At 47.2% G+C, this 13,558-nt stretch overlaps 1 protein-coding gene across 1 annotated transcript; it reads left to right on the top strand.

The window, feature by feature from the left end:
* Positions 1 to 7,705: 7,705 nt before the first annotated feature.
* MIXL1 (Mix paired-like homeobox) lies at positions 7,706 to 11,518 on the top strand. Its single transcript, XM_034947910.3, has 2 exons — positions 7,706 to 8,534; positions 9,970 to 11,518. The coding sequence occupies exons 1-2, from the start codon at positions 8,142 to 8,144 to the stop codon at positions 10,273 to 10,275; spliced, it is 699 nt and encodes a 232-aa protein (XP_034803801.1). The 5' UTR covers positions 7,706 to 8,141; the 3' UTR covers positions 10,276 to 11,518.
* Positions 11,519 to 13,558: the final 2,040 nt, after the last annotated feature.

Genomic DNA, 13,558 nt, shown 5'->3' with positions numbered 1-13,558 from the left:
GGAGGATTCCCCAGAGGAAAAGTCATGCTCACATCCGGCACTGCACTCCTCCAGCCCCTGGCTCCACAGGGAGGGACTGGGGCTGTCGAGTCTCCTCTGGGTTCACAAAGCGAGAGTCACCTCAGACCAGAAGACCTTGCCTTCCCAAAATGGTACTTTTGTTCTCATGCTCACTATCTTCTACCTCTCTCAAAGACGCTTTTTTTTTTAAGCTTTTTATTCTGGAAAATCTCAAATATACACAAAAGTAGAGAGAGTCGTAGAATGAATCCTCATGACCTAGCTTCAACTGTTACCAGTTTCCAGCCGGCAACCTTGCTTCTTCTCCATTTCCCTCTCCTTCCCTTAGCCTCAAACTAGATTATTTTGAAGCAAATCCCAGACATTTTATTATTTCATCTGCCAAAATTTCTGCATATATCTCTAAAAGACGAGGAGGCTTTTAAAAATATGACCCCAAAATCACCATATAAACTAAAAGAAAATTAACCACAATTCCATTATCTCACATCTAATGCTTAAAATGTCCCAACTTTTCCTAGAAATAAATATTTACAGATAGTTTGCTTCAATCAGGATCCAATCATTGCATTTGGTTCATATGTCTTTTAGGTCTCTTTGAATCTATAGGTTCTTTTTCTATCTCTATCTTTTGCAGTTGCTTTGATTATCTGATGAAGCAGCTGGCTGTTTATCCTGTAGACCCCGCAGCAGTCTGGTTTTTGTTGATTGTCTTCCTGTAGCGATGTGGGGAGAGTTCTTGTTCCCTGCAGTTCTTTTGAATAGGCAGTGAGTTCCAATGCTGGATTCGATTCTGGTTTTATATTTTGGCAAGAATGATTCATAGGTGGTAGTGTGTATTTCTACAGGAAAATAGTTATCAGTAGCCACGAAGGTCATTGCTTAGGCCCATTATTGGATCAGAGGTTGCCAAATGGGGCTATTCTAACTGTAGCATCCCTTCTTTATTTACTAGCAGAATACTTCCATAAGGAGGAACTTTTCTTCGTCAGCAGTCTGTTTACCTTGTGTTGCAGTAATACAGAAAAGGCAGGACAAATGCTTGCCTCCTTCTCTTGGCTAACCAGTTTGCAGAATTAAGCATTTTTTCCCTAGAACCTTCCAAGGGGATCAGTTTTGTTTCCCCAGGATCATCACAAAATAATAGATTTTAACACATTTAATGTGTTTCAGTCTACTGCTGTTATTTTTCTTATTGATGCTCACACTCTCATATGTTTGGCTAGTGGGAGCCTCCTCATATTATTTATTGAGAGTGTTTGCTACCTTGGTAGATGGTTACAGTTTTCTTGTCTTCAGCTATGACTATTCCAGGCCTGTGGTGTTTTTTTTTGTTTTTGTTTTTGTTTTTGTTTTTGAGGCAGATTCTTGCTCTGATGCCCAGGCTGGAGTGCAGTGGTGCGATCTCAGCTCACTGTAACCTCTGCCTCCCGGGTTCAAGCGATCCTCCTGCCTTAGCCTCCCAAGTAGCTGGGACTATAGGTGTGCGCCACCATGCCCAGCTAATTTTTGTATTTTTGGTAGAGACAGGATTTTGCCATGTTGGCCAGGCTGGTCTCGAACTCCTGACCTCAAGCGATCAGCACGCCTTGGCCTCCCAAAGTGCTGGGATTACAGGCATGAGCCACTGCACCTGGCCCAGGTTTGTGTATTTTTTCTCCCAGGCCTAGAATGAGCCATTTCTCAGTGGAGTGTTTTTTTCTCTTGTGGGAAATGGTATGGAGAGACGAGAGTCTGAGTGCTAATGGCTTTCAATGATCGCACAATGGGCAACCATGTTATAAACACAGCTCTCTTTGGCACTATTTGTACAAGTGATAAACCCAAAGTGAATGCAGATTTGGGGCAATATATGAGAATGAGCTGAGTGTAGGTCTAAGGGAGATTCCCGAGAGGGGTGAGTCGGCTGAGCCAGATGGACTTCCTCAGTGCAGGCCAGCCACTCACCCAAGCAGCCAGGCTGCTGAACAGAAGAGATTCTTCTTACGTACTGCAACTCGGGGCCTGGCCTGACACGAGTTGGTGCTTGGAGCACGTGAGTTCAATGTAAAAGAAGAGGTCAAAATTATTTCCTCTTCCATCTACATGAGTACAGAAAGCAGGTTACTATGAAGGCTAAATGCCAAATCGCCTGAGAGAGTAGAACTGTTGATTTCAAACCACATCTTCCTAGTGCACACTGAAATGAATGAGGATCTATTTGAAAGTGTCTTATTATATCCCAGATCCTCCAAGAATCTGTGTTTGATTAGATAACAGAGTGGCATTTTACCTGCAGGATGTCTTCCAGCGATTACAGGCAATCCAAAGAGACAATGTTTGGGAAATACACACCCAATGTGTGCAGGCTGGGACAGAGTCCAGAATTGATCTTAGGTTACTCTGGGTGTCTGCTAACACTTTAATAAATTATTTGGGGCAGGGTGCAGTGGCTCACGCCTGTAATCCCAAAACACTGGAGGCTGAGGCGGGCAGATCACTTGAGGTCAGGTGTTTGAGACCAGCCTGGCCAACATGGCAAAACCCCATCTCTACTAAAAATACAAAAAAATAGCTGGGCATGGTGGTGCGCACCTGTAATTCCAGCTACTTGGGAGGCTGAGGCAGGAGAATTGCCTGAATCTGGGAAGTAGAGGTTGCAGTGAGCCGAGATTGTGCCATTGCACTTGAGTCTGGGCGACAAGAGCAAAACTCCGTCTCAAAAAATGAATAAATAAAAATTAAAAAAATAAATTATTTGGGAGCAGAAAAGACAAATATTGGCAGATTCTATGTTCTCCTAATGCCTCTCTCTTTACTTGTCCTTGTCCAGTATGACTTCATGCAAGATATGTGATACACATGAATTCAATATCATGTTATATCCCACAGAGTCAGTGAATGACAGCAGAGTTTCACTGTATGGTTAGAAAATAATTAAATGAGGTTTAAGTCAAATGACAATGTTAAAGAAACTTATATTATTATTCCTTAGTAGTATCATAATTCTTTAGCCAGCAAGTGACCTCAAATTGTCACTTTTGAAGAAAGATAATTTACGAATGCTACAGTAACGTGTTTTTGTTTTTTAAAGACAGGGTCTTGCTCTGGTGTCCAGGCTGGAGTGCAGTGGTGTAATTATAGCTCACTGCAGCTTCAAACTCCTCCTGGGCTCAAGCAATCTTCCCACCTCAGCCTCCTGAGTAGCTGGGACTATACGTGTGCACCTCCATACCCGACTAATTACAATAATATTTAACACGCTTTTTGCCAAATCTATAGGAGTGTGTCAGGTATAAAATGAAGTAACGGGCTGGGCGCGGTGGCTAACGCCTATAATCCCGGCACTTTGGGAGGCTGAGATGGGCGGATCACCAGAGGTCAGGAGTTCAAGACCAGCCTGGCCAACATGGTGAAACCCCATCTCTACTAAAAATACAAAAATTAGCTGGGCGGGGTAGCACACGTCTGTAATCCCAGCTACTTGGGAGGCTGAGGCAGGAGAATTGCTTGAACCTGGGAGGCAGAGGTTGCAGTGAGCTGAGATCATGCCACTGCATTCCCACCTGGGTAACAGAGTGAGACTCTGTCTCAATAAAATAAAATAATAAAATAACAACTTTGATGATCTAGAGTTGTGATTAAACAATAAAAATGAGAGTCTAGAATTCAAGTCTAGTGTATTATTTTGTACCAACTGGATACCTCTCTGTATATACACATAAAAGGTTATCAGAGCCGGGCACGGTGGCTCACACCTGTAATCCCAGCACTTTGGGAGGCTAAGATGGGTGGATCGCTTGAACCCAGAAGTTTCAGACCAGTCTGAGCAACATGGCGAAACCCTCATCTCTACAAAAAATACAAAAATTAGCTGGGCATAGTGGTGCGCACTTGTAGTCCCAGCTATTTGGGAGGCTGAGGTGGGAGAATCACCTGAGCCTGAGGAGGTAGAGGTGGCGGTGAGCTGTGATCCACTGCACTCCAGCCTGGGTGACAGAGCAAGACCCTGTCTCGAAAAAAGTAAATAAAATAAAATTATCAAAAAAGGGTGATTGGCCGGGTGCGGTGGCTCACGCCTGTAATCCCAGCACTTTGGGAGGCCGAGGCGGGTGGATCACGAGGTCAGGAGATCGAGACCATCCTGGCTAACATGGTGAAACCCCGTCTCTACTAAAAATACAAAAAATTAGCTGGGCATGGTAGCAGGCGCCTGTAGTCCCACCTACTCAGGAGGCTGAGGCAGGAGAATGGCATGAATCTGGGGGGTGGAGCTTGCAGTGAGCTGAGATCGCACCACTGCACTCCAGCCTGGGTGACAGAGAGAGACTTCATCTCAAAACAAACAAACAAACAAACAAACAAACAAAAAGGGTGATTTGCTGGATGACGGTTTAGAGCTGTGCTGATAGATATGGAAGCTACTAGCCACCTATGGGTAAATTCAAATCTGCTAAAATGAAATGAAAAATTCAGTTCTTCCGTCACAGTAGCCCCATTTCAAGTGCTCAGTGCATACACTGAAGAAAGGAATATCAGTCAAATGTCAGGTTTGAGAATATTCTGCTAGTTGTTTCAGTTCTTCGTTTCAAGTATGCAGATATAAGTTTGGAAAACTTCTGGATTCTGTTCTCTGAGGTTGAAATGTTATTTTAACTTTATTGGTTAACTGTGTGGATTGGGGTTGCAAAAGACTCCTCTGTGTGAGACGAGGCTTCAGGCAAAAATAGTGGGAGGAAGAAAAGGAATCACTATTTTAAAATACACGTTGGGTTCAGCATCTATTGTGTGCTTGGTTTTTGAATGTATATGGTGCCAAATACACAACAACAAACAAGGCTTCTTAACGAGGGGATTTAATCACTTTCCTGGCACATTAATACCTTTTGGGGGGTGTTGTCTTTCAGTCTGTTGTAACCACTGGTTCTGAAATAAACTTCAGGAATTGTGGAGGCCTGGGCAGCCAGAGGAGAGGAAATCAAAGTGAGGCCAGGATCAAAGGGGCAAACAGCGCTGCGGATCTCAAGGTGGAAGCAGAGCCGTCGACTCCCCTCGGCTGTCTTTTCCTGGTTTTCCCTTTAATAAATACCCAGGATCTCGGCCAGGTCTTAGGCAGTGGAGGGCCTGACTTGAACAACAAAGAGAGCCCGGGGAAGAGAGTACTTAGCACTTGGGGAGGAAAGACAGGCCTCTGTGATATTTGGGTGATTCAGTGACAGGAACCGTGGTGGGAAATGTTGAGGACGCAGAACAGGACAGTGACCCCAAGTGGCCCCATCCTGCCCAGACTGGGCTGCTGTAGAACCGGCCCCGGATCCAGATAATCATGGGTTTTTTTTTTCCCTACTGCCTCTTGTATTTACTGGTCTTCCCCCATTATACAGGAAGCATCCTTGAGGATTGTCTTCTATTTCACCTTGCCTTCCCTTGTGTCTATTTCAAGTTACTGACAGACTAAATGTAAATAATGGCCAAAATCTCTCAGCGAATCAAGTGGTGAGCTCGCCCAGGTGCTGGAGAGGGAGGAATCCAGATCCTAATCTCAGTGACTGCTGTCTTCAGCTAACCCTGAACTTAAGTTTGCTATGCTGGAGCTGGTCAGCTGATGTGCTTCTGTAGAAAAAAAGCACTTTATGGAGCTTTATACATCACAGGGTATCTGTTTTGGGAAAATAACTTGCAATAATTATTTTAAAAATTATATTGTCAAGGATAGGGCTCTTCCCATTTTCCTATTGAAAAATTGAATATAGAAGAATTAGCAAATGGATATGTGATATACATATCCATTGTATGCCTGCAGCAGGGTAACTGAGTCGGGAACCTAGAACTTGGATATAGTGAAAACCATTTATATGTTTATAAGTGTCTGTCAAAGAAGAGAAGTAGCAAATCATTTTAATTTCAAGTGCTTTTGTAGAAACTCAATATGACTTCTATCTTTCCAACCCTAGTCAATGAAAATCCCAAGTGAAATGGGAAATCCACTCGCATGGAGAAGTAATTTCTTTTTTCTTTTTCTTTTCTTTTTTTTTTTTTTTTTGAGATGGAGTCTCACTCAGTCACCCAGGCTGGAGTGCAGTGGCGTGATCTTGGCTCACTGCAACCTCTGCCTCCCGGGTTCAAGCAATTCTCCTGCCTCAGCCTCCTGAGTAGCTGGGATTACAGGCTTGTGCCACCACGCCCGGCTAATAATTGTTTATTTATTTATTTATTTATTTTGAGACGGAGTCTCGCTCTGTCACCCAGGCTGGAGTGCAGTGGCGTGATCTCAGCTCACTGCAAACTCCACCTCCCAGGTTCACGCCATTCTCCTGCCTCAGCCTCCTGAGTAGCTGGGACTACAGGTGCCCACCACCATGCCCGGCTAATTTTTTTTTTGTATTTTTAGTAGAGACGGGGTTACACCGTGTTAGCCAGGATAGTCTCGATCTCCTGACCTGGTGATCCGCCCGCCTCAGCCTCCCAAAGTGCTGGGATTACAGGCATGAGCCACTGCACCTGGCCAACGGATGTTGGCTGTTTTGGAGATGCCGGGGAATTAACTTTTTTTTTTTTTTCTGAGTCAGAGTTTCACTCTTGTTGCCCAGGCTGGAGTGCAATGGCACAATCTTGGCTCACTGCAACCAAGAGAAGAGGGGGAAAGAAAGGAGAAGGGGTGGAAGGAAGATGGAAGGGCAGGCGGTAAGTATATCAGCTGCCCAGAAGAGCCTCAGGGGCTACACAGGACACAGTCCCTGCCAACCCCACCCCTTACCACAGCCAGGAGAGAATCAAGCCCAAAATTCTTCTCTGCAGCAGCTCCAAGAAAACTTTCCGCTTTGCCACCTGGAATGTCCACCCAGGATAAAAAGATCCAAGCTCTTCTGAGACTGTCTTTTGACCTTCTAGAATGCAGAGACAGGACGGGGATTGTGCCCTGAAAGATCCTCCCAATAAAGATCTCCCTTTGAGTCGACCACAGTGAGTGATCCCCGTGAAATCAGCGCTCAGGTGCTGGGAGCAAAAAGACCTGGGCCTCTATGTTCCTCTCTTGAGTTCTTGCACTGTGGTGGGGCAGTTCCCATAGTGGACCATGGGTTTCTCTTTCAATAAGGAGAGCTCAGTGACATCCAATTCGACAGACATTCACTAAGGGGCCTAGCACCGCGCCTCACGCAGAATAGGTGTACAAAGCAGACACTCAATAAACTCAGAAAGGGAGAGGTGGGTTCCTGCTTGCTAAGACTTTATATCTAGCAGATAGAGAAACCATAACCATAGCACAAAGTAGAGAAAATGGGAGCTTTCAGAGCCCCAAGGGGCAGAGGAAAGAATGATGATTCAGGGCGCGTGGAAACTTCATGAGGTGGCTTTCATCTCCTCCCATCCAATAGACGGGTCTTAAGCATTGTTGAGTATCTCCAGAAAGGCCAAACTGCGCCGTCTCCTCTGCTAATGGGGCACGTTGCCAACCCCGCCCTACCTAGGGTATCTTTATTGGTGGGCCCATGGACATTCCAGCCAGACCCCCCCACCCCCCCTACCCATTTAATCAGGAGGAATGCGCTGCCCCCTGGATCCTTTATCTTCACCCCCCTCCCCGCTTGGATTCAGGATGTGTTAGGGAGGCTTGCAGAAGACAGGGGCCGGGCTGTTTGACCAACCTGGTACAGGGTCTAGCACATAGCAGGGGTGGTAAATAAATAGCTTTGATGAGGACAGACGGGACTAGGGCAAGGCTCAAGGCCCAGGCCATGTAAGGCACAGGCCAGGCAAGGTGCTTCCGCCGCTCTTAACGGGGATTTGACCCGGAGAAGAGAGTTCTGTCGCCTGCGGCCCGCGCACCCGGGCCCCTCCGGGCTGCCCCTCCCAGGCAAATAGTCCTTCGGGGATGTGGATTGCGCCGTCCGGGCGGGTGGGCGGGGAAGGACACGGAGGGGGCCGGGACCCAAGTTCACGCCTCCCTCCTGCATCCCGCAGCCGGCGGAAGCGATTATTCCCCGGCGTCTGGCGGGGCCGGGGGCGGGCTCGCACCCGGAGGAGACACGGGTCTCCCCGAGCCCACCTTTGATCGCGCCGCCCCGCCTTCCCCGCCCCTGGCCCGGGAGGGTATAAGTGCGGCCCGCGCCCCTCCGAGCGGCGCGCTGGGCTCCGGAGCGATGGCCGCAGCCGAGTCCCGTGCGCTCCAGTTTGCCGAGGGCGCCGCGTTCCCAGCGTACCGGGCCCCCCACGCCGGCGGGGCGCTCCTGCCGCCCCCGAGCCCTGCGGCAGCCCTGCTCCCTGCGCCGCCCGCGGGCCCCGGCCCAGCGACCTTTGCGGGCTTCCTCGGCCGGGACCCCGGGCCGGCCCCGCCGCCCCCCGCCAGCCTGGGCTCGCCTGCGCCCCCCAAAGGCGCGGCCGCCCCGTCGGCGTCGCAGCGCCGCAAGCGCACGTCTTTCAGCGCCGAACAGCTGCAGCTGCTGGAGCTCGTCTTCCGCCGGACCCGGTACCCCGACATCCACTTGCGCGAGCGCCTGGCCGCGCTCACCCTGCTCCCCGAGTCCAGGATCCAGGTGAGGGCCCGCTGCGTTCGCAAGTGCGCGCTGGAGCGGAGGCGCTGCGGAGTCAAGGTCTGGACTGCGGGCTCCTGAGGCCACACCCGGGACGTTGCAGGCACGGTGCTTCCCCTGAGGCTCTGTGTACTAGACTGAAATAGGGGGTGATATCGGCACCTGCTGCACAGGGTGGTTGTGAGGCTTGTGTGAAATAATTTAGGCCTGCACTGAACGATTTCTAACTCTCATTATTTAATATAATAAGGGCTCCTAGGAGGCTAGCCGGTCCCCTGAAATGGCCAGAAAGTAATTCCCAGCAGGAAGATAAGAAGTTTTACACTTTTTCTTTATCCAGGAAGAAGACACAGATGAGGGGCAGTTGGGGTTTTCCTCTGGCTTTGAGTGTGAGAATGGTAGCTGAAAGCGGGGAAGGCTGGCTCGCCAAGTTACCCCCATGCTACTTTCTTGGCAAGTGTTACGTTTTGGGATTAGATTTGAAAGGATGTAGCGAATTGAGGTAAAGCGAGAAGCACCTGGAGCTTGTTTTCAGTTTGAAAAATCTAGTGCAAGGTGTGTTTATTTTTATTTATTTATTTTTTATTTGAGACGGAGTTTTACTCTTGTTGCCCAGGCTGGAGTGCAATGGCGCGATCTGGGCTCACTGCAACCTCCGCCTCCCAGGTTCAAGTGATTCTCCTGCCTCAGCCTCCCGAGTAGCTGAGATTACAGGCGCCAGCCACCACGCCCAGCTAATTTTTGTATTTTTAGTAGAGACGGGGTTTTACCATGTTGGTCAGGCTGGTTTCGAACTCCTGACCTCAGGTGATCCACCCGCCTCAAAGCGCTGGGATTACAGGCGTGAGCCACCGCGCCCGGCCGTGTTTATTATCTAAAGTAATTTAGATCAGAATCTTAGAGTTGGTAAGGAGAAGCCTGCCTTTTTGTCTGTCTGTAGCCCCGTGGTCGGTGTCCAAGCGCAGTTTTAAGTAGCAGCCCTCATTTAAACACTGGGAGAGTGGACTTGTTTTCTCTGCACCCCTGGCGGTCATACAGCTGTCAGTCTCAACAGCTGGCATGAGCAAAATACCTCCCTGATTAGTTTGACAAGGGAGTGCAGACCTTAAAAAACAGGTTTTCTTCATAATTTAATGCAGTTTTTTTCTAAGAATTCTAAGTGCTTCCGTTTTTGTGACCCCATTTTTCATGAAAATTTTTCTAACTAAAGAGTAGATAGAACTAGGCATTATTCCAATGTTTCCATCTGGGAATGGGGAGGCAAGGAAAGCCAGGTGCTCTGAACTTCTAATCGTCAACCCAAGTGCTTTCTGAAGACAAGGCTCTGGAGAGGAAGCCAGGGGATGTTAAACTGGAACTTACTAGTATGAACTGTGAACATAATGTTAGCATAAAAAACTCCAACCAAAAGCAGCTTTTATTTTCTCCCCTCTTCCAGGTATGGTTCCAGAACAGGCGTGCCAAGTCTCGGCGTCAGAGTGGGAAATCCTTCCAACCTTTGGCTAGGCCGGGGATTATCCTCAACCACTGTGCTCCTGGAACTGAAACGAAATGTCTGAAGCCCCAGCTGCCTCCTGAGGTAGATGTGAACTGCCTGCCCGAACCAAACGGGGTTGGAGGGGGCATCTCTGACTCTAGCTCCCAAGGTCAGAATTTTGAAACCTGTTCCCCTCTCTCTGAAGACATTGGTTCAAAGCTGGACTCATGGGAGGAACACATCTTTTCTGCCTTTGGTAACTTTTGAGGATTCTGGGAGAATTCGGGATAAGCTCTGAGGAGCCATGACTGACAGCCTGGGGGAGACACATCAGCATACTGTCCTTTCTGACTTCCATGCTAAGGACATGTCCTTGTTAACCTTGATGATGGTTTTGACAGCACCTCTCACATTTGAAGGTACCCCGCCACTTTGTCAATGATGTTTTAAGCCCACACTCCCACCCCAGAGTTCCCTCATTCGTTTTTACCTGTGTTCTCTCCAAGCCTGCACATTCCATTGGTCTGCATCCCTATGCCTTCTTGCCAGGCCTGTTTTTAGTTTTTGGACTGGTTGTTCAGAACTCATTATTTTCTTCACAAGAATGCCTCAGCTTGACTCAGTTTCCCCTTGTGTTTGACAGCTGCCATTTTCTCCTGGTCCCTCCAAGGCTTATAATCTTAAACTCACTCTACCCCGTCTCTTCAACCCTCATCCTAGGTTTATTACTTTTTAAAATTGGGCCTGTCATCTTCACGTTCAATCATAGCTCCAATGACTCTGCATGCAGATTATTTCGACAGCCCCCTTGCCTCTAGCTTCTCAACTACTTAAAAAAAAATTACCCTCTGTGGGCCAGGTGCAGTGGCTCACTCCTGCAATCTCAGCACTTTGGGAGGCCGAGTGGGTGGATCACCTGAAGTCAGGAGTTCAAGACCAGCCTGGCCAATATGGCGAAACCCCATCTCTGCTAAAAATATAAAACTTAGCTGGGCACGGTGGCGGGAGCCTGTAGTCCCAGCTACTCAGGAGGCTGAGGCAGGAGAATCACTTGAGCCTGGGAGGTGGAGGTTGCAGTGATCTAAGATCTTGCCACTGCACTTCAGCCTGGGAGACAGAGGGAGGCTCTCAAAAAAAAAAAAAAAAAAAAAAATTAACTCTATGGTTCTGTGGTAGCCTCCAGTTGCTACCAAATTATAAAAAGCTTTCAGTTACCCTCCCAGATAACTGATATCATCCTTAGCCTGCAGGACAGCTATGCAAATCTGAAGGTCAACTATCCACAATATATGCTTTGGTCTTAAAGTCACTCCTTTCAGTTTTGAACCAAATTCATACCTTTTGCTTTCAAAACACTCGAGGACTCCCCACCTGCCTTCTGAAGTCTGAAATTTTCTCTAAGTAATCCTGATTTTGCACCTGTTACTTCGATCACTCCATTACCCTTAGCACTTGTTATTGTACTTCCTGTGCAAGTTTTGTGGATTATTAAATGTCTTTCACAAATGTTCCAATGTAATTTCTATTTAAATGAATTCTTCTAGATAACTCCTAGTACAGTGCTTCACTCCACAATTGCTCAGTACATACTATGTGGCCATGAAAGACATTTCTAAAAGTTTCTGCAAATGTAGTTTTTAGCCAGTAATCAATATTATATCAGCAGGCCACTGAGCTGAGAAATTTAATTTGGTTAAAAACATTTTTGCTTGAATGTTTAATAATATTTTATGAGTATGTTGGTTTTGGGAAATTTCTCTTTGCAATTTATAATTCTAAATGTATGTAAATAACCGTTTCTAAGTCAGTCTAAGATCAATTAAAATATTTTGATATTTTGAGAGTTTTCAAACTCCTTTAGAGTCAAAGGAAATGGTCTGTGTATGAGGCAACCACAGGTGAGGTTTCCTTGTAAACTGTGCTTTAAAGTAGGCTCATGGGATGCCATAGCTGGCTAGGGCCAGGACATCATGTCTTGATGGTTACTAGAAGAGCATGAGATTATACATGCCAGATGCCCTAATTTTCAGAGATGTTATTCAAGTGGTTTGTACTTTTCTTTTTCTGAGATGGAGTTTTGCTCTGTCACCCAGGCTGGAGTGTAGTGGCATGATCTTGGCTCACTGCAACCTCTGCCTCCCGGGTTCAAGCGATTCTCCTGCCTCAGCCTCCCGAGTAGCTGGGATTACAGGCGCCCGTCACCACGCCCAGCTAATTTTGTATTTTTAGTAGAGACAGGGTTTCACCATGTTGGCCAGGCTGGTCTCGAGTTCCTGACCTCAGGTCATCTGCCTGCCTTGGCCTCCCAAAGTGCTGGGATTACAGGTGTGAGCCACCACGCCTGGCCTTTACTTTACTTTTCAGGGTAGCAAATCCACCATTTAAAGCAACCAAGAGCTGGGCAACAGAGCAAGACTGTGTCAAAAAACACCACCACATACAAAAATTAGCTGGGCATGGTGGCACATGCCTGTAATCCCAGCTACTCAGGAGGTGGAGGCAGGAGAACTGCTTGAACCTGGGAGGTGGAGGTTGCAGTGAGCCAAGATCGTGCCACTGCACTCCAGCCTGGGCAACAGAGCAAGAATCCATCTCAAAAAACAAAAACAACAAAAACCAACCAAGAGTTTCCAAGCACTTAGGAGTTGAGGAAAAAAGCAAGCAAGCAAGCAAGCAACCAGGAGGTTGGGCACAGTAGCTCATGCCTGTAATTCCAGCAGTTTGGGAGGCTGAAGTGGGAGGTTTGCCTGACCCCAGGAGTTTGAGACCAGTCTGGACAACATAGCAAGACCCTGTCTCTTGAAGGAAAAAAAAAAAAAAAAAGCCAGGCACGGTGGCTCACGCTGTAATCCCAGGACTTTGGGAGGCTAAGGCGGGCAGATCACTTGAGGTCAGGAGTTCAAGACCAGCCTGGCCAACATGGTGAAACCCTCTCTCTACTAAAAATACAAAAATTAGCTGGGCATGGTGGCATGTGCCTGTGGTCCCAGCTAATTGGGAGGCTGATGTGGGAGGACTGCTTGAGTTCAGGAGTTCAAGGCTGCAGTGACCTATGAGCGTGCCACTGCACTCAGCCTGAGTGACAGAGTGAGACCTTGTCCCTGCCATTCCCCCAGCAAAAAGCAGCCAAGAGAACATAGTTGAGGCCTTAGCAGCAAAGTGTACTTACCAATTCTTTGAAAACTGTTTGAAACCAAAAATGAGCTGATAAACATTAGCTATTAACACTGTGCTCAGGGCCCATCCTGGAGGTGCTCAGGAGGTCTCACAATCACAGAGCTTTACATTTAAACTTGTGACTTACATTTAAACTTGTGACATGGCCAAATGAGATACTGCAAATACATCCACAAAACTGAAAGACATATAACACTTTAAATTATGGTCCACTAAGAATCGCACTTACGAAAAAATCTGGTAATTATTTTATTATTGCTTTTATATTGTCTCATGTTGTTTCCCCAGTGAACTGTAAAAATCTATAAATATGTAAATCCTGTTGTCACATTTTAAATTGTGGGATCCTCTAAGAAGCAGCCTGCAGCTCTCT

The sequence above is a fragment of the Pan paniscus genome, chromosome 1 (assembly GCF_029289425.2).
Source record: "Pan paniscus chromosome 1, NHGRI_mPanPan1-v2.0_pri, whole genome shotgun sequence".
NCBI lineage: Eukaryota > Metazoa > Chordata > Mammalia > Primates > Hominidae > Pan > Pan paniscus.
This window is presented reverse-complemented; position numbering and strand designations above follow the sequence as displayed.